This window comes from Pelodiscus sinensis, chromosome 16, assembly GCF_049634645.1.
Source record: "Pelodiscus sinensis isolate JC-2024 chromosome 16, ASM4963464v1, whole genome shotgun sequence".
NCBI classification, from domain to species: domain Eukaryota; kingdom Metazoa; phylum Chordata; order Testudines; family Trionychidae; genus Pelodiscus; species Pelodiscus sinensis.
In genome coordinates, this window is record NC_134726.1 from 11,028,721 (window position 1) to 11,050,223 (window position 21,503).

The 21,503-nt window shown below is 45.1% G+C and overlaps 1 protein-coding gene across 4 annotated transcripts in view; it reads right to left on the reverse strand.

Annotated features, from left to right (window-relative positions):
* USP7 (ubiquitin specific peptidase 7) overlaps positions 1 to 21,503 on the reverse strand; it is a 221,725-nt gene that overhangs the window by 64,189 nt on the left and 136,033 nt on the right. For all 4 annotated transcript variants that reach the window (XM_075899282.1, XM_006124597.3, XM_025185416.2 and 1 more), the window contains 5 exons: positions 21,134 to 21,272; positions 20,395 to 20,483; positions 18,337 to 18,445; positions 8,785 to 8,915; positions 38 to 92 (listed from right to left, as the gene is read on the reverse strand). In XM_075899282.1, coding sequence (XP_075755397.1) covers positions 38 to 92; positions 8,785 to 8,915; positions 18,337 to 18,445; positions 20,395 to 20,483; positions 21,134 to 21,272 — 523 coding nt within the window. The remainder of the gene's footprint in view (positions 1 to 37; positions 93 to 8,784; positions 8,916 to 18,336; positions 18,446 to 20,394; positions 20,484 to 21,133; positions 21,273 to 21,503) is intronic.

Below are 21,503 nucleotides of genomic sequence, written 5' to 3' on the forward strand. Positions count from 1 at the left end.
AATATGCAGAAGTCAATAAGGGATGCTGGAAACTTACCACTCTACATAATTCCTGAACATCATGTTGCATGAAGCTGTCTAATGTTTCCCACCTTAATAAGACAAATAAGTAATAACATCACTATACTGCAAAAGTACAGAAATCCAGCATTTTAAAAATATTCTGATAATTCAATTTGAGAATCAAAGTTTAAATACACAGTCAGATAAAGAAGAACTGAAACTGGCAATCTGTATAATTATGGTGACCGTATTTTCGTAACCAAAATTAGGGATACATTAGCCACATCCCCTGACCCCAGCTAGCCATGTCCACTGCCACAAGAAATTCCACCCCTGGAGGTAGTACTCCTGGGGTCAAGATGAACACATGACCAGAAGTAAAGGGTGTCATGTGACCCCTCTAAGAACTTCTCCCACTGTCATCTACCAATAGGGATGATTTTGGCTCCCCACTGAACCCCCCCCCCCATGCAACTATCCTGCAATTGCATTAACCCAACTTGCACTGCATTAACTCGGGGGGAGGCTGGAGGAAATGTTCCCTCTAAAATTTTCCTCCCATGAGCAGAGTGAATTTTATCTTGTGAACCAGTATTGAGTTCATGTGCGCTTGTTTGGATGTGTGCCACGCCACTGTGGCACCCAAGTTATTAATAAATATCTTATACACCTTTCCCTTCACACATGACTTGCTCCAACCCCTGCCTTCCTCATGTCCACCACCCCTCCTTTCAACCCCTCTTCTCCGGGTACCTACTCCTCCTCTCCTCTTCCTCCCTCTTGCCCACATTGCCCCTTCCCTCCCCCTCCTACCCTTTTCCTCATTGTCTCCTCTTAGCCCCGACATTTGTGTCTCCTCCACATTGCCCCTTGGTGCCTGCCCCTTTCTTCTGCCCTGCCACCCTCCCCTCTGCACAAGCCCCTTCCTCTCCTCACCCACCTTCCTCTTAGTTCTCCCCTTGCCCCTTCCCTCACTCTCTGCCTTCCAGTTTGCAGAGGCTGGAGCCCCCTGCAATCCAGGTATACCTCATGTTGACCACACTCCCCCTGCAACCTTGCTGGCCCCTGCACCGACCACTCCCCCCCCCCCCGCAACTTCACTGCACGGTGAGATGGATCCCTGCCTTCCCCTCCCCCCAGCTGCTTTCCTGCTTTTGCAGGCTCCCACAGGAAATGCTTCCCCCTGCTCCTATTGGCTGGATTTCGCTAGCAGCATGGAAAGGCTTCAGGACTATCTCTCAGGCTCCGGTTCCCTGGTCCGGGAGAGGGGAATTAGCAATGCCCAGCAGCTTCTTTCTGGGACTTTTCAGAACTGTGTGGGGCACCAGGACAGAACATTAAAAATTGGGACTGTCCCGAGAAAATCAGAGCAGATGGTCAGAATATCTATAATTCCACTTTCAAGACCCTACAGACCTGAACAGTGTAGCAGATTTGTTACAAAAACATTCTTTCGGCTGTTCCACTCAAATGCTTTCTACAAAGGTAAACATCTGCTGTTTCTGTGTTAAATTACCAGAATTCTACATCTCATTCTAGCATCTTTTGTTTTAAGATTGGTGAGTGTTTGGACAGAGAGCATATTTGCAAAAAAATTAATGACTATTCATTACTTTGTATCTGAAAATAAGTCATATTTAGAAATCTGTTTTCAGGCTACACATCCTGGCATAAATCAAAAGACAGACATTAATACTGGGATTTGGACAGTACTCTGTGTTGGTCTAAGTCTGCTCCCATTGGCATCAAACAAAACAGATAGAAGCAGAGTTAAATCAAACTGCTCACTTCTGAAAATCCATCTTAAAATATCACAATTAGTTTTACTTTGTAGGAAACATGGGACAACTTGTAGTAGGGATGTGAAGGACTAGTCGACTATCTGATAAGCAAATGCTTATTGGATAGTCAACAGGATAGTCGACTAGTCGCTTCCCCCCACCCTTGCTGCCTCTATCTGATAGAGGCAGCAAGGTGGGGAGAGAAGAGGCAGGTCAGCTGCTCCGTGCGGGGCTGCCACTTTGAATGCCATGGGGAGGCCAGCGTCAGGCTCCTTGTGGCATTTCAAAGCGGCAGCGTTGCTTGGAGCCCAGTCACATGTGCACTTCTATATCCTCCTACCTGAAAATGTAAAACAATTTTAAGAAGAGTAATTTAAAGATGAAGTTCACTGAGACACAAATAGGCTAAATGACTTTCCCAAAGCAACATGGAAAATGTAGCATAACTAACACCTGAAAATGGATTTCTTGCTTCCCTATTGTGGGTTTTACCAATAGTCAAATTAAAGACAAATGAAACAGAGAAGAATTAATTACATCTCTATAATAACCGTGTAACATTAAAATGAATAATGCAACACAAATAGATGTTCTAATCTAAGAACTAATGAATACTGGCTTCTTAAGTCAAAGACAACACTTGCTACAGTGGAAAGTCAAACCTAGATTCTGCAGAATGACCCACCCTACACCTCTAAATGGGGAGAAGGGGTATTGTTCAGCTTCCTGGAGGTGGGGGGGAGGTGAAATAACACGCTTTGGCCAGGAGAGGGAGTGAAGCTCAGGAGCTGCTGCAAAAAAGGGCAGTAGCCCAGTGAGGAAAGCGCAACTCATTTCCAGAGATCCCCTAGAAAGGTGAATAAGATGAATAGGGAAATGTGTGTGGGCTCTAATACAGGGGTGGGGAACCTCAGGCCCGGGGGCTGGATGTGGCCCCTGGCTTGCCTGGATCCAGCCCGCAAAGCTCAGGGCTCCCTCCCAGCATTGGGGGCAACGACACTCCACCACGGGGCTGGAGCACACAAAATCTACTAGCCTGTGTCCCTCTTCTGGTGTGCAAGGGTAATGAGGGGAATGTCTTTCTCCTTCTCAGTCAGAGGCCATATCAGTGAGGGTGTATTTATTTGTTTTTATTTATTTGGCTTGTTATGTGTGTGTGGCCCTCGACTAATTTTTCTGTGGGTCAGCAGCTCCTGACCAAAAAAAGGCTCCTCACCCCTGCTCTAACCTTGCCTGTCCCCAGATACCTCAGAGTCTCTTCTACATTAAGCACCCACACTGGAGAAGTGCTTCTAGACTTGATGAGTGACGGGCTAGGTTGTAAGCGCTCTTCATGTTAGACTTCCCTTTCAACTTGCTGGAAATCTATTATGAAGTCACAGTTGGCATAACAAGAAAAAATTTCCTCTATTACATTGTCTTAAAGAGGAATAGCATAAACACCGTACTAAACTTCATTGACCTCGTAAGACACATACAAACCAAATTTGATAGCTAGTGTCACAAACAAAATGATGTTATGCATCATATTTAAGTACTTAATGTTGCAGCCAGCATCACAGTGTTTGAGAGCCCAAGTCTGTTATTAGAGGCAGTGACCTTCCATGTAGTAATTTTGCATACCTGACCTCTGTACCTCAGCAGCAGCTGAGGATTAACGCAAAGGCTTACAGGGCTCATGCCCATGCAACACTCCCCACAAGAGTGTTGGAACTTGTGTGGAAGTTGGTGGGGGCCACTGGCACAGTGGCCCCACAGCTTGCTTCTGATCTTCCCCCTGTTCCTCCACTTCCCCCAGCAGGGCAGGCTAGAAGCTGGAGTCGGGCTGTAGTAAAAGCCACCCAGGGGGCTGCTGTGGGGAGCACCACCCTGGATGGAGGGCCAGGGTGCCCGAGCACAGCCCCCTCTTTCCGTTTCACCTCTAACATTCATGTGTAGACATATCTCTAATCTGGGATTTAAAGCAGATTTTCTACTTCTGATTAACCCCATGTATAGATGCTTTTATTCTGGAATACGTGTGCTTTGTTGTAAATCAGCGTTTCCCAAACTATGGGCCGCAGCCCAGTACCAGGCCGCAGGAAAAAACTACCGGGCCTCAGAGTGGTTGCTGGGGTGTTCTGCGCTCCTGGAGTGCCCGTGTGGCGCTGGGTTCCCCAAGCCCTCGACCGGTCTGGGCGGAGTCTGCAGCCAGATATTCCGGCTCCTTATAGAGTCCTAGCTAGGGGAGGTGTGTCTAGGGGGCGGTGGGAAGAGGAGGAGAAGGAGGAGGAGGAGGAGGAGGAGGGGAGAGATGGCTACCGAAAGCAGCACTGGATGGAGGAATCAGGGCGGGCTGGGGAGATGGGGGGGGCCAGCGGAAGCAGAGGGGCCGGGGGGCGCAAGGTTGGGGATAGGGAGCTGGCTGGGGAAGATGGGGGGGGGAATGGGGAGAGAAGCGGCTGCTGGAAGGAGGGTTGGATGCGGGCAGCGGGGCTGGCCAAGGGAGATTGGGAGAACTGGCTGCCCGAGAGGGGGCTGGGGGAAGTGGGGCTGGCCAGAGGCGCAGCGGGGAGAGTGTGTGTGTGTGTGGGGGGGGGGAGTGAATCACCCTGAGGGGAGCAGGACTGACTTGCCCATATGTAGATCTTGGGGCGCTGCCCTCCTCCCCCCGCAAAGCACAAAGCACGAGTTAGTCTGGACCAGGGATTCTATTGTTTCCCCGCACACACACACACACGTCCTTGAGTAGTGGCGAACTGTCTGACTGGTAGACACACTCATGCAGTCTGAGCACATTTACCAGTCAGGCAGTTCGAAACTACAAACTGCTACATCTAGTAATAATAAAACTTACCAGACATATAACATGTCTGGTATTTTCTCATCAGGTATTTTCTCAGTTTGTTTTTTGTGTGTTTATATTTTTGGGCTGCAAAAAACAGGATTGAAAAAAAAGTAAAAAATTTGGGAAACCCTGATCTAACCAGCTTTCTGTCTGTCTTACAGTCCCTTTATCCAATCCATATTCCTTAACTTGCTGGCAAGAAGATTGTGGGTCTTTTTACTTTGCTAAAGCTGGCACTAGGGGTTTTGGGAGGACCAGAAACAACTTATTTGAATATTCATAATTTGATTAATGACTATGCAAATATGCAAATGAATGTTACCGGTCCTCCAAAAGTTCGTGAATGGATTTACTGGTCCCTGTGTCAAAAAGTTTGGGAACATCTGTTGTAAATTATTATAAGTCCCCACCAAAGTGGATTTAGGGAAAATATATTTAGGATAAATAAGATCATTTCTATGATGTAGCACCTCTACTCTGTGCAGCAGAGATACATATTTCATGTATCATCCACTAGATAAATTATAAATCTAACTCTCTATTGCTGTAAGTGGCTGATGGTATGTACAAGAAAACATCTGATTTTCATTTCAGCTGACCTCAATGCTGTCAGTGTGAAAGCATCAGACCAGATGGTTGCATGAAAGAGGCAGAAGAAAAGTACATTAGCCCCAGATTAAATAGGGCCCTTTTCCCAGAGTTAACTTAACAAATAATAATCATATATATAGTAGCCCAGTGTCTGAGAGTCTGTAACGCCGAAATGCTGGCTGTTCCCTCTAGGGGAGTGCTGTTGCCTGAAATGTTGGCTGTTCCCTCTGGGCGGCGCTGTTGCCTGAAATGCTGGCTGTTCCCTCTGGGCGGCCCATGCTGCATGGGGAGTGTGGGGCCCAAACGGCCGCTTCCTGTCCCGCGGTGGCCTGGCTGAGCGGCGCAGAAGTCAGCAGAGCGCCACGGTGACGTGTGGCGTGACAGTGGCTCCAGGTCCTGCCTCCCTTCGCCTCCTGCTGTGGCACTCGGCTGACTTCTGTACTGTTTAGCCAGGCTGCCACGTGGGAGCAAGTGGTGCAAGCAACCGTTTGGCCTCCGCACTCCTCATGCAGCACAAGGAGTGCGGAGCCCAAACAGTTGTTTGGGCTCCGCGTTCCCCCGAGTGAGAAGCAGGAGGGGGAGGAGAAGAGAAAGAGAGAGAGAGACAGAGAGAGAGAGAGAGAGAGAGAGAGAGAGAGAGAGAGACAGGAGGCAGAGGAGAGCTGAGAGAGAGAGAGCGCACAGAGGCTCAGGAGAGAAGACCGACGTGGAGGAGAGACCTGAAAATCCCGTCTTATGATGGTCTAATTGGCTCATAATAATAATAATAAAGGGCTAGTCCAGAAGAAGCAAAAACTTGCCTGAATCAATTAGGGTCAATTAAGAACACCTGAAGTCAACTGGGAGCTTTCTATAACCAAGTGAGGCAGGCTAATTAGGGCACCCGGAGCCAATGAAGAACCAGCTGATAATGTTTAAAAAGTATTCCTCTTCTGATAGCTCACTGCATGCAAGGAGCTGGAGTGAGAAGGCACTGTGGATGGTCTGAGAGGGACAAGCACTAGTAGGTAACAGGAGGAAGAGCTTGGGTAAGGATGGTGCTGGGAAGGGCCTTGGGGAAATGGCTCAGGGATCTGTAGCCATCACATAGCTGACACTGGAGATATTACAGACAGCTGCTACCACAGGTCTCTGGGTGGGAACCCCAAGAAGAGGGCAGGGCAGAGTTTCCCCCACTTGCCAACTCCCATTTCACCGTGGGAGAGAGTTGATCTGGACAGTGGGTTGCAGCAGAGGGGAAAGACTAATTTGGAAAAGGAAACTGTCCTGTCCCTCAACTATTTGGAGAGGCAGCAGAGACTATAGGGTTTGATCCCTTCACCTTTCCTGGTGGTGGATGAGTGTGGCTAAATAAATGCTAAGCTATGTCCCTAAGGAAAGTGTCTAAACCGAGGGCTGCCATGCCTTTGAGGTGAGCAGTCTGCCTGAAAGTGTGGGACTCACCAAGGCAGAGGAGGAGCTTTGTAACACTAAAAATCTGTTTTCTCTCTCTATTAAAACAGATTTTCCTTCAGGATGACAGACTGATGTCATCATGTCACACTGCATCCCACCTGCCTCCTCCCTCTCTCGCTAACCTTGCTGCTTCACTTGCCACTTGGAATTGGTGTTTTAAACCAAGCCCCTTCTTCCCTTCCTCCACCCCCATCCCACAGTGCTTTTAACGTCAAGAAACGTAGCACAGTAGCTGGCAGACCCCATATATTGCAGCGGTGACAGCCCACGAGCCAGAGGGAGTGCAGTGCTCAGGACAGCAGCCCGGGGACAGGCACTAGGAGCAGGGCTCCCAGCTGTGCTTATGTGCCAGCAGCGGGCTCTTGGGGCTCCTCTGCTGCCAGACTCTTGAGGAATCAAGAGTATGGTACCTATAGTCTGGCTGCCTCCATGGAGATTCACCCCTCACCAGCAGCTGCACTTACCACAGCTGCCATAGCACCCCAAGCCACCTGGGGGAGACACCGAACTGACCCATCTGCTCCTTCCCTTCTATTCCTGGTGGGTCAACAGGTGACCTCAGACTCTGCAGCCAGGGCTGGGCCAGAGAACAGCACAGGCGGGACCACATGGTGGGGAGATCGGGACAGTGGCCCCTTGGACTGCTGCTTTCCCCACTTCAGCAGGCTACAGTGACCCAGGGTACGTCTAGACTACATGCCTCTGTCGCCAGAGGCATGTAGATTAGGCTACCAGACATAGGAAAATGAAGCGACGATTTAAATAATCGCCGCTTCATTTAAATTTATATGGCTGCCGCGCTGAGCCGACAAACAGCTGATCAGCTGTTTGTCGGCTCAGCGCGATAGTCTAGACATGCGGGTGGCGACATCAAAGGTATATGTCGACCACCCAGGTATGCCTCCTGGGATGAGGTTTACCTGGCTGGTCGACAAATACCTTTGATGTCGCCACCCGCGCGTCCAGACTATCGCGCTGAGCCGACAAACAGCTGATCAGCTGTTTGTCGGCTCAGCGCGGCAGCCATATAAATTTAAATGAAGCGGCGATTATTTAAATCGTCGCTTCATTTTCCTATGTCTGGTAGCCTAATCTGCATGCCTCTGGCGACAGAGGCATGTAGTCTAGACGTACCCCCAGAGTGCTGTGTGCACACAGCACTACCTACACCTCTCCGGTCGCCAGAGTTAGAGCCAGCCCTGGTGCACATCACTGCCAGAGAGGATAATTAAGGTAGGGGGAGTAGGGTTGCCAGGTGTCTGGTATTCACCCAGAAAGTTCAGTATTTTCGCCTCCTGTCCGGTAAAAAAAAAAAAAAAAAAAAACCCAGAGAATACCAGACACCTGAAATGTCCGGTATTTTCTGATTTCCCCCCCTCCCCGGCCAGGAGGTGAAAATGCCGGGCACCTGGCAACCCTACAAACACTCAGCATCCAGTCTTCCCCTTCTGGAGCCCCTCCCTCTCCCCCCAATCCCATGCTTACCTGGTTCCGCAAGGCTGCTGGCACAAATTGCCTGCCGGCAAAAAGACCAAGGGGAAGCAATGCCTCCCCTGGGCCTTAGTGCTCAACCGCTCTCCTATTCCTATCCCTGCATTCACTCTTAAAAGGGTCATGCTGTTTTAATGCGGTTTTATTTTATTTATTTATTTATTACTTAGTAAGTCTTGGAGTCCTTTTTGGGGTGGGGGGGCTCTTCCCCCCCTTTTTTTTCCTTCAACAGAATTTTTTTTGGGAGGGAGAGGGGTTCAGTATTTTTGTTTCAACCATCTGGCAACCCTAAGGGGGAGTGGGAGGGAGAAGGAACCTAGACTGTCATGGCCTGAGCCTGGCCTTCCCCGGTGGCTGGGTGAGTGTTGGGGTTGTCTACTCCCCACAAGACGGGGGGGGGGGGGGGGAAGAGATTGGCAAATGCAGCAAGGAGGGGGTGCAGCTCCCTTTTGTATTGATACACTAAAAAAGTTAATAAAAGTCATGTTAGGAAAGAATAACCACAGATTCTCTTCTACACCTCTGTAAACTATCCTTAATTTCCTATAACACAAAAGTAATTTTAGAAAAAATGTGGGGAAGCTTTATTAAGAACTTACTATATCCTAAAAAATATTTTAAATTTCTGATACTTACCCAAAGGATTTTGTTAGCTTTTTAGTTCCTACTGGCTTGTCGCTGTGTTGAAGTTCATAGAATACTCTCTGCAATGCCAAAGGAACACTTTTGGATGAGTCATCTCCTTCTGTGGGCATCATGTACACAGCCTACAAAATATTTAGTTCAATTAGTACTCAAAAAAAATTGATTGCTCAGCATGTTCAATTAATCACTTGTTTCTTCTCAGATCTGTTTCATAGAACTACTCAACTGATACTATAATAATCTAACATACATCTATTATAGTTTGTGAAGATTATTACTTACCCATGTTTATGGTTTTCCAAAGCAAGGTGGATAAAATAATCAATTATGCTCACTGTAAACTATTGTAATCGTTCATAATTTTAAACCAGGTAAATATATTGAAGAGTTCAGCAATTCCTTCAATGAACCATGAATGTCCATGCAATCAACACAGTAGGATTTGACAAATATTGTACACTACAGACTATTTAAAAATGACTTTTCTCTCTAATTTCGTTTTATATAATTGAAAACTTTGTGATGGTAGGAAGGGCAACAACAAACGAGTGTGTATATGAACGCACATGAAAGGAGGCTTAGGGATCAATACTAGATTCATTCTTATCGTCTTCATTAATCACCTGGAAGAGGGAATGAAAAGCATGCTAACTCTAAATTACTCTAAACTTGGAATGGTAAAGAACAACAGAGAAATTATACAAAGGTACAAAAAGGGATTAAAATTTATGAGTAGGCAAAGAAATTCAGTTTAAAAAATGTACAATACTCAGAGAAAGGTAACTCCAAAGTACTGCAAAAGTGGTGAGGAGTCCTGTGGCACCTTATAGACTAACTGAAGTGTTGGAGCATAAGCTTTCGTGGGCAAAGACCCACTTCGTCAGATGCATGTGATCCAAAGTACTGATATTTAATGGTTCCTAAATTTGTCTCCCCTGTTAATGTTAAGAGAGATTAGAGGCAATAGCAGATAAACTAGACGAGCTTGTAAGGACCACTAAAAAAAAGCAGTTTTGGAGCAAAAGCTAAGCATCACCACCTCGAGAAGCAGGTTGCTGATAACTTCATTCACTTCATGGCAGCATAACAAAAAGGTGTATGGTCTTGTGATTAATGCACTGAACTAGAACTGAGAAAATCTGGTTCTACTCCCAGTTCCCTCATAGACTTCCTGAGCAACCTCAGGCAAACCTCTTATTCCAGCCATGGCCAACTCACGGCTTGCGAGCTGCATGTGGGTCTTGCCTCCGAAAAGTGCGGCTCGTGAAGCCACTCCCGCACCCGCCCCCCAACGACCCCCGCTTCCTGCCGGCTCACTTGTGCTTACTGGGGTCGGAGCTGCGGGGTTTTAAAAATGGCAGCCAAGATGGCGGCCCTCTTAAAGTGGCAGCCTCTTTTAAAAAATTGTTTTTTTGCACTTTTTTTTGTTTTTGCTTGATAATTCTGGTGCAGCTCTTCCCATTTTTTCCGCCGCTGTTTTGGCTCTCTTTGTTAAATGGGTTGGCCACCCCTGCTTTAATCTATCCTATGCCTTAGCGCTGCATATATAAAATGGAGCTAATACAGTAGTGATGGAAGCCAGATTAAACAATTTAAACAAATTAGATTTAGAGACAAAATGAAGGGAATCTAGAAAAGAGCAACAAAACTGTTAAAGAGTTGGGGTATCAACTGAGAAGATTAGAAGATAGGTAACAGCTAAGGTAAGGAGTCCAATAGTCTTCAAATATACAACAAATATAAATATGTAGCAAGACCAGGAATTTAACATGGTACAATGAAGAGGGTACTAATAGAATAACCAAAGTAACTGACTAAAAATAATCCAGGAAAAATTCCTAAATTCTGTAAAACTTCTGAAAAGTAAATCTGCAAGACTGTGGAAGTGAAAGCTTTATCATATTAGATTAAAACAAATGATATCACAGATGAATCATCATGCATATTTATACTGTTGCCTGCTTAGGCATATTTTTTAAGACTATTATGTCCCATTCTCCAGTTCTGATTTACACAATCTGAGAGTATGGATGAGGACAACTCACTACTTAGACTACTTAAACTACTTATCACAGAGAAACCAGGTAAATCAGCATCCTGTTGGTAAAAAAAGATTTACTGGCACCTTTGCACAGTAAACACAAATTATCAATACTCTGCAGAGTCTCTATTCTGGCACTAGATACCTTATTGGCTTCGCTTCTTTAAACAAGATGGCTCATTATTGTACTTTTGCTTATTCTTAGCTGGCTTCTCAAATTTGAATTTGCCCAAACGAAGGAAATATTCTTTCCAAACAAAATCAAGAATAGTAGTTCAACAAATTTTGCATCCAGTTACCTCTGTCAGTTCAATAAGTCAATATTCTTTATAAACCTCTGAGAATGAAATGTGTACTTTGGGAATGGCTGTGCTCTAACTTTGACAGTAATTAGCACTAGCATAACTAAAAATTAGTATATGCTCCAGTCACAGGACCTAGAATTTTCTGCAAGAGTGTCTATAGATAGAGCCTTGCAAATCTGTGGATATCCGCAACTCATTTTTGTGGATATGGATGCGGATACACGTTTTATATTTAGAACCCGCAAATGTGTGGCTATCCACATTATGTCTGCAGGTATCCGCATCCGTAGCGGTCAATGCGGATATCTGCAGCTCATTTCTGCAGATACAAATTGTGTCCACGTAGGGCTCTATTTATACTGCACTTTTCATGTTGGTACCCAAATGCCTCACAAAATAATCCTAGAGGGATAACTGGAGGACTGAACTTGCTAGCTAGAATCAGAAATTAAAGACTGGGCAGGAGAGCTCCACCAGTAAGGCCCAAGGGTAGAAGCTCTGTCCCTAGGCCTTGTTTAGATTATGGTGGTGGATTCAGATTTAATCAGACATCTCCCTAGCCACAGACCAATACAAAAGCTGAAAGTTCTACTCCTCTAACTTCTAAAGGAGAGAAAAAAGAATTACCTGTTTTGCAACTGGATTTCTTCAAGATGTGTTGCTCATGTCCATTCCACATTAGGTATGTGTGCTCACCACATGCACCAGTGCCGGAAGTTTTTCCCTCAGTAGTATCTGTAGGATACTCTGGTGACCACTGCAGTGGTGCCTCCATGGTACCGTCAGTTCCTTCTTTTCAGAAACTCGGTTTTGGAGGCTGGTTTGTGGAATGAACATGAGCAAAACATCTCGAACACGAGTTACAAAACTCTTATCATCTGAGTGATTGCTCATGTCCATTCCACATTAGGTGGCAGTATTGACTGCAGCACAGCTCTGCCAAACCCAACATCATCTCTAGCTTGCTGAGTGAGATGCGAATGGGTGGACCAAAGACCACATTGAGGCTCTACAAATGTCCTGGACTGGCACATGAGTCCTTCAAAGAAGCCTAAGCTTCGACAACTGACGGTGGAGGGAGCTTTGCCAACTCATACCCAGTCGGAATGCATAAGGTGATCTTGTTGGAAAGCCACTGTGCAGACACCCTCACACCCTTTGTTCAATTGGCCATACAGACGGAGAGCTGTGTTGACCTACATAAAGGCTTGGTTTGCTCCAGGTAAAAAGCCAAGGGCATCTAGACATCTAGTTTATGGAGAAGTCTTTCCTCCATTGTCTTGTGAGGCATGGGACAGAACACAGGCAGGAATATATCCTGGTCCACATGAAACTCAGAAACAACTTTTGGCAGGAACACAAGGAGGAGACGCCACAACTGGACTATGTCCTTTTAAAAGACAGTGTATGGAAGCTCTGAGGTTAGAGCTCCAATCTCGGAGACAGATCTCACCACCAGGAACACAACTTTTCAGGACAGGTAGGAAAGGGAGCAGGAACCAAGTGATTTGAAAGGTGGTGCTGCAATCCAGGAAAGGACCATGTTGAGGTCCCACTGAGGAATGTCTTATAATTGCAGATAAAGTCACTTGAGCCCCCACAGGAATCTCACCATGATGTCATGGGGAAGACTGACTGCCCTTGGATCAGGCCATGAAAAGCAGAGATGGCCACAAGATGCATCTCATGGAAGGATGAGCCAATGAGTAGTCAAAAACAATCTGCACTGCAGTGCATTTGGCAAGATACCACGTCACCCAGTGGGAAAACCTTGTCCACTTTGCCTGATATATCAGCCCTGTGGATGGTTTTTTGCTTCCCAGCAGGACCTGCTACACTTCCTCTGAGCAGGTATGCAAGATTGGGATGCAGGAGCCAATTTTTGTCCTGCAACAATGGGTCTGGATGGTTGGTAAAAGGAGCCATGGGGACACAATGGCATGTTCATGAGTGCACTGTCAAGGCCATGCTGGAGTGATCATGATCACCCAAGCCTCATCCTCTTTAATCTGAATTAGGTCCCAGCCAATGAGAGGGACTGAAAGGACCACAACTGGTGAAAGGTGTTTGAGAGAGAGAGCCTCTGCCCCCACTGGGAGCAAAACCAATGGTACTTCCCATTTTGCCTGATCCACAAAAACAAACCACCTAACTCTGGAAAAAAAAAATCACACGGGTCACTTCCAGATGGAGCAATCACCTGAACTTGAGAAAACTGTTTGCTGAAGCGATTTGCTAAAGTATTGTCAATTCTTGGGAGGTGACCAGCCTTTAGATGGATGTCATGACTGTTGTACAAATACCTGAGGAGGGGTGTCTTCTGACACAGAGCTGATGAGTATTCCTTCCCTGCCTATTGATATAGTACACTGAAGCAGTGTTGTCTGCGAGGTCTTGCTCTACCTTGCCCAACACATATGGCAGGAAGACCTCACAGGCCAGACGAGCATTTTTCAACTGCTGGATATTTATGTGGAATCTTGCTTTCTCTGGAGTCCAGGTGCCCTGGTTCAGAGAGCGCCACGGTACATGCCCCAGCCAAGATTTAAGGCATCCAACGCTAGTTCGAGAGAAGGAGCAAGACTGTCAAACTGGACTCCCTGAATGTTTTCTAGAACAATCCACCACTGCAGGGTGATAAGTCCTTGCAAGGCAATAGTAACAACCTAGCCCAAGTGGTCCCAGGACTGGGTGCAAGCTACATGTGGAGTGGCCACATGTGGAGTCTGGTGTGACGGACTACATACGTCAATGCCCAATGGGTGCAGGCAGACCCTAGCTGTAGTCAGGGGAATTTGGGACACTTTTGCTATGAGGCTTGCAATCTGTCAAGGGGTAGAAACACTCTCACACGGGTTGAGTTGTGTACCACTCCAATGAATTCTATCCTTTGAACCAGTACTAACATGGACTTCTTGTCTTTGACTAAAAGTCCCAAGGATGGGCAAATGTCTAGAAGGACCACTATGTCCCTGTAGACTTGGGACTTCGAGCTGCCTTTGACCAGCCGGTCATTGAGGTACAGGTCAATCTGGACACCCCAGCGCCTGATATAGGCTGCTACCATCACCATACATTTGGTAAACATCTGCAGTGCCATAGCCAGGCCAAAGGGGAAGATCATAAAGTGGTAGTGTGCAACTCTACCATAAATCAAAGAAAATGTCTATGATCTGGAAAAACCACCATGTGAAAGCATGTAGTCCATCAGGTTGAGGGCTGCATACCAGTCTCCTGGATCCAGAGCTGGAATGGAGATGGCTAAGGAGACCATGCAGCACTTGAGCTTCTGTAATTATCTGAGGTCTCTGATGTCCAAGATGGGCCACAGACATGCCTTGGATTTTGGGATTAGGAAATAATGGGAATAGAACCCACTGTTCTGATACAGGGATGGAACTTCTTTCTCCATCCCCAACTCCTCTGAGAGGAGTTCCTGAAGAGGGAGTGTAGTGGGGGGGAGGGGAAGGTTGTAAAGGAAATCAAGGGCATAACTGTGGGAAACAGTACCCAAGAACCCAGTGGTCTGACATTTTGGTGGTCCAGACCAGGAGGAAGTGGAAAAAGCAGCTGCCAAACAGGAGGGGGCATGGTGGTGGAGGGGAGAAACCGGATCCATGGGGAAGTCGGATACGTCACCCTTGGGCGCACCCTCAAAACTGCACCTTAGCCTTTTGCTTGGGGTGGGCTTAGCATGACTGGGTTGAAGTTGAGAGATGACTTACCAGTGCTTATAGCCTTTGCTCCTTTTGGGGCCAGAACTATTTCTGGGCAAGGATGGGAACATAGAACCACTAGTTTTTAAGGGTAGTATGGGAGTCCAAATAATTTAGTGTTTATTCTGCACACAGAGCATGGCTGTCAAACAATGTCCTGCATAGACTACTGGGCCTTCGCTGACAAGCTGGAGAGGAGCAGTCAGGAAGCCTGGCCATCGAAATGGCTGATACCACTGTGAGTGATGCTTTGTCTATTGCATTGGAGGCTGACTGGATGGCTGCTTTGGCTGCCACCATTCCCTCTTCCAACAGTGCTCTGAACACCTTCCCTGAATCTTCAGGAAGTGTCTCCTCTAACTCTGCCATGTTAAGTTAAAATCGTAGTGGCCAAGGAGGTTAGTTACCTCTAACTGCAGACTGGAAGAGAGAAATTTTTCAACCAAACAAAAGTCCAGTTTCTTGGAGAAGGCACTGACCCTGTTTGCTCCTGCCATTCCTTTTGATTAACAGCCTCCACCACTAGGTACTTTGTGGCAGGGTGGGTATAAAGGTACTCATGAACTTTTGCTGGAACAAAGTATTTCCTTCAGATGGTTAATATGAGAGGGTCTTCCAAAGACCAGTAGTGATTTTTCAAACTCCCTCACACATGGGGCAGGCCACCTTGGCAGGTGCTGTGGAATACATGAAACAGTGTATCTGCTGGCTCCTGGAACTGTTCAGCATGAAGTTTCAGGAGTTCCTAGTGTATCTTTGCAACATCCTGTGATACCAGGTGCAGGAGCCTTGTAATGGCCTCATCAAGGGAAGACTATACTAATGCTGTAAACTCTGAAGGATTGCTGGCTCACTGACCTCTCCTGGGATGGTACCAGGTCCTTCTTAGGGCCTTACACCTGTTTGGGAGGATGGGCATCAGAGACCAATGGGCTTTCCAAAGCCCCTGAAGTCGAGCTCTGAGGTTCTGGTGAACTCCCATGCATTTCAGAGAAATCAGGACATCGGCCACTGTCCCTGTGGCCATCCAAGGGGAGTGTCATCGTAAACAAGGGAAGCACCATCAGCTCTTGTCCCAGGGATTTCTTGCTTGCTGTCAGCCTCAGAGACCTGTCCAGTGACTCAGGGGAGAGGTAGAAGAGTCTCTGACTATCTGGATGGGCAGTGAGAACTGCAGACCCATGACAATCTATCCTAGCAGGATAAGTCTCGGTCTTGGGACTTTGGGGAGTGGCTACTGGATTGGCACCAGGAATCCAGCCACCTACACATCCCGACACTCACTTAGTTCTGGGATCTGGAATAGGTCATCTGGCCCAGGGACCTGTGTGACCAGGAGGTCCCTCCATCAACGGGATGGAGACTGACACTAGTGTGATGATGGATGATGCCGATCGATCTAGTGGTTCTGAGAGCAGTGTCAATGTCTTGGAGAAGTTGAGGACCAACGATGGTGCCCCAGGTAAGGGGCGGGAGCTTCAGTCTGTCTGCACCAAAGCTCTGGTGAGAGTCATCCTGAGTCCTGTTTCCTATGCCCATAGACAGGGGAATGGAAAGGGGCACACAAAACCCTCCTTCCACTATCCAAGACTTGAAGGCTCCAAGCCAGGGAGTGCTAATGAGACCGTGGCTTGGGAGATGCTGCACTGGGATGGAGATGCCCAGACAGGGACAGAGTCATCATCTTCCAGACCAGAGAAAGTGTGGGGAAATGGTGCCATCCCAATGCTAGCACCCACAGAGCACTCCAAAGGGAAGTCATAGCAATCGAAGCTGAGTCCAACCTGGTCTCCAGTGCCAGGGTTAGCGTTGACTCCATTAAGGGTGCTCTGAGGAGAATGTCTCTTTCCTTCTTCATTCGAGGCTTGAATGATTTGAAAATACTGAACTTCTTGCGAATGTGCCCCTCACTTAAACACCTCAGGCATCTTTTGTGTGTGTCACTAACAGTCAAAGTATATGTGAACTCTAAACACGGTTTAAAGCCTGTGGACCAGGGCAAATTGGCCAAAGCAAACAGGCCAAACCATAGCAATTCAGTTGCACAATCACTGGCGACAAGAAGGAACTGAAGATGAGGGGAGTGCATAGCTCCCCTTTTACCATGTCATTGATGCTCCACTCCAAGGGTTGCCAGAGCCACTGCCCTACAGATACTGCTGAGGGGAAAAAATGTCTAGCACTTGTGCATATGACAGTCAAACTCACCTAATGTGGAATGGATAAGAACCATCACTGGAAGAAGTGCCTTGTCCCTTACCATAACTTAGTGTCAGGGTGCTATATAAGGAGGAGTTGGGAGTCTGTCATTTTAGGTTTTTTCTACACTACCCAGCTTTTAGCAACACAACTGGGTCACCGCAGCTATGTTTCTAAAAACTGGGCAGCGTAGCCACAGTGAATTGGCTCTTTTGCCAACAAAATCTATCCCCAATGAGTGGGGTTAGCTTTGTCAGCAGAAGTGTGCTGCTGCTGACAAAGTGCTGTTCGCACTAGCACTTGTTGGCAAAACTTTTATCTTTCACTATAGCGTCATTTTATTATTCTGAATGACAAAAGTTTTGTTGTTCAATTGCCGGGGTAGACATAGCTTAGACTGCTATTGGGAAAAGGTGGGGAAGGAAGAAATATGGTCTTTTCTCAATTAGCCCTCCCTCAGGCTCCATTTTAGAGTCCAATTCCCCATAGACCTACGCTTATCAGTTAATCGTATAGTCGACTATATGTTGAGATCCCTATTAGGAGGTCTAGGAGAAAGAGCATGAAACACGGGCCTGGTGCTTGAACCAAAGTAAGCAAGAGTTATACTATTAGTAACAGGTTGTGTCAAAAGCAAATGTTTACCTGCAAGTCAGTGTTTCTTGGCACTAGAACTGATAGCACTGCTAAAAGCACATGAAATATGTAAATACATTCCATCAGAAGAGTACAGGGACACCCAGCTGGTTACATTATAAAACAGTTTGAAACAAGAGTGAAAGCATAACACGGATTGATCATTTCTGTCTATAAATGTTGGGGTACCTCACTAAACTCTTTGGCTAGCGTAGGGGACGACAGTGAAATCCATACTACTGATTGAGCTGTGTCCATTGTCCCGGGTACAAATATGTAGGGGTTCGGAGGCTATCTGGTTACCAACAACTATTAATGTATTTCATTCAACAATAAACCTGACTTGATGTCTTCATATCTTATCTGAGTCTGTGGTCTTTGGGGGCTCTCGTGAAGTCTATTATGCTAACTACCTGTGCAGAGCTGGCATAATATACTAAGGGAGCATACAAAAACGCACGCAACCAAACACTTATCTTCACTGACAGGAGCAGATCTGTCAGAACGCCACACAAGCAAATTCAGAATTTACTTTATTGCTGCTCTGAACTACTATGGTAGAAAGGTATTTAGAACAAAAGCTATTTTGAAATATCATTTTTGCTATTTTTATATTTGAAAGGAAATGACAATACTATTTAGTTACCTTACGTAGTTGATTTGTGAAAAATAAAGTCTGTAACAAACTGTTCATGTAACAGGTTGCGCCCTGGTTCTTCAACCCAACGTATCCTGTGTGCTTCTTTGAATCCCATCTGGAAAGCAGTTAATGGTTAAAACTAATATTATATATTAGTCTTTTTATTTATATATAAATATAAAAACTAACTAATACAATTCTATAAAATATACATTCTAGGCTAATCAGCTGCATTAGCAGAAATCATTATATTCTGCTGCTTAGTATTATATTCTGTCTGTATAAAACCGATTATACGCCATAACTGCCTGCCACCACATGCTTTTAGGCTTCTAATACTCCTATAAACGAAGGGCTGTTTTTTTGTTAAACTTCCTTGTTATGATTTTCTGAAGGCTCTGAGGATGACAAGCACTTCATTAGATACAAATTTAATCTGTATTTAAGATTCAATTTTTAAATTAAAATTTGCAGTTCATCACAACCATCTTCATGACAAGTGGCATCCAGTACTGAGCATCAGATAAGGCAGTTTTAAAACTTACAAAGTAAAAGGAGATTTAAAACTAGGTAATCAAACCGCTGATGGCGGCAACTATATTGTTTGATGGTGATATTAACACCGAGAGCATCAAGACCACAAGGACAAAAACTATATCAGTTTATACTCAAAAATAAAATGAATTTATATTAAGACCTTTTCTACACTACAGTTTTGTTGCCAAAACTGCCTTTAGGCGACAAAACAGTGAGAATGTATATATTGCAAGTGACTTGTTGCAAAAAATGCTGTTTCGGAGACAAAAAGCTTCCACCCCACAAGAGACTTTTTGTTATGGAGGACTGTGACTCTTATCCATAATGTTGCAAGCGCTTGTGCATCACTATCGGTGTTTCACAGACATCAATGTGGGATTGTCTGGAAAGGTGCATGACGCACACATCTTCAGGATTGCAATTTATTGCTCTGCACACTTTCAGTAATACAGCACCAATGGTAGACATCCCCACTCCAAATTGATTTGTGATGGACTAGTACCAGTCTGGAGTAACAAGCTTCCAGACAGCAATTGCCACATCCTTCTCTACTGAGAGGGCTGCTCTTGTTCTGGTGTCCTTGCGCCACAGCCCAGGGCCAGCTCAGTGCACAACCCCAGGAAGGTTGCTTTATGTATCCCAAAGTTCTGCAGCCACTGCTCTTCATCCCAACACCTGCATAAAGGTGCGATCCCACCACTCAGTGCTGGTTTCCTTAATCCCAAAGCACTTGTCTACCTTATGAAACAGCACCGCGAATGCCAAACGCAATTCTAAATTGCTGCTGTCCATATCATGCAGAATGTCAGGCACCTCTGAGTTTTCTTCAGACAGTAACTTCAAGATTAACGCTGCCATGTACAATCCTTATGATGCTTAACAGTATGGGAGAAAAGTGTGAGATCCATCCTTTCGGTCTGCAGATGCTAGAGTGCACAGCAAAGAACTGCAGTTGAAAAAATGGTGCAAAAGGAAGCTGGAAACAATGGAGGACTGGGACACAAAGCAGTACCTGACAGAAAATTTTGCAGTTCCATATTCACATGTCCTCACAACACCTAGCAACAGATGGTGTTGCCAGAAACTGTGGGATACATACCCGCAGTGCATTGCTCATGCTGTCAATGATAGAGCTCCAAATGTGGACATGATCTGTGACTTTGCTTGTGTCAATTTCTGCATTAGTTTCATCAACAAAACTTCGTAGACAAACCCATAATGAGAAGTGTTTTGCACTAAGTGAAGTTACAGAAGACTGCATTGCGCAACACAGATGGAGAAGGTACTGGCACAAATATCTCTATGCAGCATTTGAAAAATGGGTATATTTCCCTTGAGATGCTTCATCAATTAATGTTGGAAAAGTGCTTTGAGATCCTCTCTTGAATGGTGCCATATACAACTAATAAAACTAGATACTTCAGCTAAAATTCAAATGATTGCTCTAAATGTTGACTTTTCTGTAAATTTGTTTACTATGCATTTCTGCTCATGAGTTTTTTTGTTTTGTTTTTTAAAGATACGTACGCCACTCCATGTGGAGCATCTGCTTGAACATAGACTTCAAAAGTAACTTTGTCATCCTCTATAAATCCTTTTTCAGGATCAGTAACTTCCTATAAAACAGAAATGAGAATATTAAATTGCTGCAAAACTATCTTCTGAATCCTAATATGGGGGACATACTGAAAAAAATCCATATTGGATATTAAATCTGCAGATTCTGAGTAAGTAAGCAACCATCAAAACAGTTATTTTACCCATTAGATACAGAAATTATTGAAGGGTAGCAATTAATCTCTATGATACTGAGCTCAATGTATTGAAATAATTTTTAAATACCTCAGTGTAAAATCTTTATTCTGACTTTGACAGTTTTTGAAACAGTATTTACATTACTTGTGGATAATAGGATCAGTAATTTACCTCCAAAAAACTAGGCTGCTCTTAAATTTGACAGTAATTGTGACCAATAAGATTTAATAGAAACTTAATGGAATGATTTTTATTAAGTATCAGTAATGATGGGTCAATGATCTGTGTAGATCATTAAGTCAGATGAAAGAGCTAAAAAGGAATGTGCACTACTAGGCACAACAGCACTTATAAATATCTTCAATATGAAACCTACTGATACCACAAGCATCATTCAGACACTAAAACATCACCTGTGGGAAGAAATACAAGATCAAGTTCATGTATTGAACTGACCTCTCTCCAACTCAGTAACAGCTCATTATTATAAGACCAATATATTGTTACTTACACTCCATGCCATAAAGTTGGAAAAGCCCCAGTCATTCTCCTTATGAAAGAACAAGTGACTAATACGACGACTGAATGATTTTTCATCATCCTTGTAATTTATTATCTTGAGAACTGCCTGTGCATGGCAGGACCATGACCTATAAAATTGAAAGATAACATTTGAAACAAATTTCAATTTTGTTTTCTTCAGTCATAGAAAACCAATTTTTACTTGGTACACCAAGTCTTTATTTGTACGCAGATGTCTACTTCACTTTTGTTCCTCACTAGATTCTAAGGCTTGTTTAATTGGCGTCAGGAGCACTGGTAAGAATTAATTTTTGATTTTTGGAAGACACATTGTATACCAAGCAATGACAGAAAGGCAG